This window comes from Pseudonaja textilis, chromosome Z, assembly GCF_049901715.1.
Source record: "Pseudonaja textilis isolate UNSWEBS1 chromosome Z, rPseTex1.2, whole genome shotgun sequence".
In the NCBI taxonomy this organism is placed as follows: Eukaryota; Metazoa; Chordata; class Lepidosauria; order Squamata; family Elapidae; genus Pseudonaja; species Pseudonaja textilis.
In genome coordinates, this window is record NC_142008.1 from 105,462,897 (window position 1) to 105,467,561 (window position 4,665).

The window sequence follows — 4,665 nt, forward strand, 5'->3', positions numbered from 1 at the left end:
ATTTTCTTCTTTAGTCTGCCACCATTCCTTCCACCACCCAGATTTATATTTTCCCTAAAGGAAATCCTAGGTTTTATCTGGAGAAGGAAGAAAGAAAGGGATGGAGGTTTGAATTGCTCTGTTTCTTACAATTATGAACAAAGGAAGGATAATCAAGGTCCTCTAAATATTTGTGATCTCCAGATCACTCAGTTTGCAGACCTCAGAGTCTTCCTAAAAATTTATAAAAGAAATTTGGCCAAATTATTGAATTCTACAGTGGAATTTTCAGAGTAGAGAATGAAAAGGAAATTTATCTAACTGCATTAAGGACACAGTGCCACTGCACAATGATTCAAAATACATTTTTATATCAACTCTAAAATCCTGCGGAGATTTATGTACACATTTTAAAGGTCCTGGAAATTTTTAACAAATTGCATATTTCAGAAGGTTAAAAATTGTTTGCATGTTGGAAAATGAATATATTTGTTTTAATATAAATCATGCAATATTTTTCCCATTTCTAGTCCATTTTACTTGCCGCTTCATTCATATGTCTAGCTGTACAAGCCATTCTATCTTAAATTGTGTCAGTGAATGTTGATGTTCTCTTCTTCACTTGAGGTTTTTACATCATCTGAAAATAAAAATGGAAAATCAGAATGCCACCATGACATCTTTTGCCCTTCTGGGATTTTCATACAGCATTACAATCAATACTTTCCTCTTCTTGGTATTTTTGCTTATGTATATCCTAACCTTATTGGGAAATATCATAATTTTGGTAATCACCAGTCATCTCCAAAGTCCCATGTACTTTTTTATCATGCATCTTGCTTTCATTGATATCTGTTTTTCTTCCATCACTGTGCCAAAGCTGCTGGTGATTTTCTGGGCAGGACAGGCTATTTCTTACTCTGGATGCTTTATTCAGATGTTTTTTGTCTTTGTCACAGGAAGCGCTGAAGATTATGTCCTTGCTGCAATGGCCTATGACCGATATGCTGCCATTTGCAAGCCCCTCCATTATGTTCAAATTGTGAACAAAGCATGTTGTAGGTGGCTAGTGGGTGGAGCATGGGCAATTGGTTTCTTATGTGCCATGATAAATATATTACCTGCTTTGAAATTAGAGTTCTGTGGATCAAATTTCATTAGGGATTTCAGCTGTGAATTTCCATCTGTGCTTGCATTATCTTGCACAGAAACATCCTCCAATTGGATGGCATTTCTGATATCTGGTGGGGCTGTTTCTGGTTGTTCATTGATCATCATTCTTGTCTCCTACATCCATATCATTTCAACTATCTTAAAGTTGAACTCAGCAGAAGCAAAATGGAAAACGTTCTCTACCTGTAGTTCTCACATTATTGTTGTGGTTTTGTATTATGGCACTGCCTGCTTCAGGAATATGAGGCCCAGCTCAGTTTCCTCAATTATTGTTGATGAACTCTTCTCTATTCAATATAAGATTTCAACACCCATGCTGAACCCCCTTATCTACAGCCTGAAAAACAGAGAAGTTAAGGAAACCATTAAAAAATTAATGGGTTACACAACCTTGTAATCCACACACATGCACATGTATAGAGGTGTGTGCACATGCATTTATCTCCTTCTGTATCTATGTATGCAAATACACAAACAATGTACCTCGTTGTCTCTTTCTATCTTTCTGGGTTTGTCTGTCTGTGTAATCTTAAACTGATCGATTGTCAATGTATTTTTTTTGGAAAAAATATTTGAATGCAATGTAAATTTCTTCCCATATCATAGCATTATAGTATTGATGGTGTCGTTGTTAATGTTGTTCAAAATAATAACATATAGTAGAATTAAATCAAATCTTCTCAGCCCTTGGATTTTTTGCATAGAGGAATGTTGGAACTGAAGATGTTTCTCGGATAAGAAGTGAAATGTTTTGAAAGAAAAAAAAAAAGAAAGTCTAATTTCCTTTTGGGAGTAAAAAACCATCCTTGGGACAACATGACTTGGATGATTGAGAATCTTCAAAGAAAAATTGTTTACATGGAATGTTCATATATTTAACCAAGCTCACTTTTTTCCTTACCTCCGATTTCATAAATCTGAGGCTGAAATAATGGGACTTGTTTTAGTACACTTGCTGATATTTATTACAGTGTATTGTATTCTAGAAGCTCAATACTTCAATTCCCATTGCTAATTAATTCCTTGGATATATACACTACTCTCTACATATGAAAGCAAGCATTTAGCTGTATTACTGTTGTAGGAAGCTCCATCTTCATTAGGTCTAATAGCATTTAGTAGCACAATATTTGCAAAGTTATCTTGAAGAAGTTGATTGATTAACTGATCACATTCTACTGAATTCAAGTACCTCCAAGGAACAGTCAGGATTGTATAAAAGCTTTCCATTTTCTGGTCTGTGTCTGGGAATTATTTTGTTTGACATAGTTGATAGTCCATCAAAGCTGGTTTGAGGAACCATTGAATGAATGCAATATTTTTATCAGTAGCTGGCTAATGTAGAGTGTGATTTGAGTCAGGACATTCTTTTCATCTCCATTCAGATGTTTATGATCTTCTGTGCTTTCCCCGTGAGAGAGATCTCTGCAACATATGAGTTTTCTATCTGCCAAACTTTCAACATTTCTGGTCTCCAAGAAATGCACAGTGTGAGAACTCCTTAGAGAAAAGAAATATGCAAAATGATGCAAGGGGGGTAAATATACACTGCTCAAAAAAATAAAGGGAACACAAAAATAAGACATCTTAGATCTGAATGAATGAAATATTCCTATTAAATACTTTGTTCATTACATAGTTGAATGTGCTGACAACAAAATCACAAAAAAATTATCAATGGAAATCAAATTTAGCAACCCATGGGGGTCTGGACTTGGAGTTACACTCAAAATTAAAGTGGAAAAAAAACACTACAGGCTGATCCAATTTGATGTAATGTGCTTAAAACAAGTCAAAATGAGGCTCAGTAGTGTGTGGCCTCTACATACCTGTATGACCTCCCTACAGAGCCTGGGCATGCTCCTGATGAGGTGGCAGATGGTCTCCTGAGGGATCTCCTCTTACACCTGGATTAAAGCATCCCCCAACTCCTGGACAGTCTGTGGTGCAATGTGGTATTGGTGGATGGAGCAAGACATGATGTCCCAGATGTGCTCAATTGGATTCAGGTCTGGGGAAGGGGAGGGCCAGTCCATAGCATCAATGCCTTCATCTTGCAGGAACTGCTGACACACTCCAGCCACATGAGGTCTAGAATTGCTGTGCATTAGGAGGAACCCAGGGCCAACCGCACCAGCATATGGTCTCACAAGGGGTCTGAGGATCTCATCTTGGTACCTAATGGCAATCATGTTACCTCTGGTGAGCACATGGAGGACTGAGCGGCCCCCTAAAGAAATGCCACCCCACACCATTACTGACCCACTGCCAAACCGGTCATGCTGGAGGATATTGCAGGCAGCAGAACATTCTCCACAGCATTTCCAGACCCTGTCACATCTGTCACATGTGCTCAGTGTGAACCTGCTTTCATCTGTGAAGAGCACAGGGTGCCAGTGGTGAATTTGCCAATCTTGGTGTTCTCTGGCAAATGCCAAATGTCCTGCATGGTGTTGGGCTGTAAGCACAACCCCCACCTGTGGACGTCGGGCCCTCATACCACCCTCATGGAGTCTGTTTCTGACCTTTTGAGTAGCCACATGCACATTTGTGGCCCACTGGAGGTCATTTTGCAGGGCTCTGGCAGTGCTCCTCCTGTCCCTCCATGCACAAAGGTGGAGGTAGTGGTCCTGATGCTGGGTTGTTACCCTCCTTCGGCCTCCTCCATATCTCCTGCTATACTGGTCTGTCTCCTGGTAGTGCCTCAACTTTCTGAACTGTGTTAATATCAGATACGTAATGTAGGTTCCAGCCTGATGAGTTGTATTCGAGTATTGGTCTAGCAAATGTTTTGTATGCTCTAGTTAGTAGTATGATATTACCAGAGAAAAAGCTATGTAGGATTAGGTTAACAACTTTTAATTCCTTTTTGGCTATGTAGTTACAATGGGCTACATTTGGATCATTAGAGATGAGTATTCCAAGGATCTTGACGGAGTTTGGGTCATCAACAAGGCCTTGATTATTCAGCTTGTATTTTATTTTCTGATTTTTTTTGCCAATATGTAAGATAGAACATTTATTTGTTGAGATTTGAAGTTGCCATTTGTTTGACCATTCTGATACATAGTCGAGATCTTTTTGAAGGGTAGCAGTATTGTCTGTGGTGGTGACTAGCTTTACATCATCAGCGAAGAGAATGCAGTTGCTCTTAATATGATCACAGAGATCATTTATGTAGAGTATGAAGAGAGTTGGTTCTAGAACACTGCCTTGGGGGACACCACTGTTGACAGGTACAGAATTTGATAGGACACTCCCAATTTTGACCATTTGTTGTCTGTTTGACAGGAATGCTTCTCCTGGGCTTGAAGAACAAGTAGAAGTTTCATAACTTCATATTGTATGCCAATTTGCTGTTCTGTGACTATGATAAAATTGATTGGTTGATTGATTGGTTCATTTATTATATACCAGTTACATGCATCCCTGGACCAACATGTCCTTCTCATGCCCTGATTAAGTACCTCCCATTTAGACTGTTTTAATGAGTTTTATGGGGCTGCATGAGAA

The 4,665-nt window shown here is 38.8% G+C and overlaps 1 protein-coding gene across 1 annotated transcript; it reads left to right on the forward strand.

Annotated features, from left to right (window-relative positions):
* The first annotated feature begins 631 nt into the window (after positions 1–631).
* Positions 632–1,549, forward strand: LOC113451083 (olfactory receptor 8H3-like). Its single transcript, XM_026722442.2, has one exon. The coding sequence runs from the start codon at positions 632–634 to the stop codon at positions 1,547–1,549; it is 918 nt and encodes a 305-aa protein (XP_026578227.1).
* Positions 1,550–4,665: the final 3,116 nt, after the last annotated feature.

Excerpts from the sequence above, each read along its gene's own strand:
- LOC113451083 (XM_026722442.2), top strand. The coding sequence starts at position 632 with ATGGAAAATCAGAATGCCACCATGACATCTTTTGCCCTTCTGGGATTT.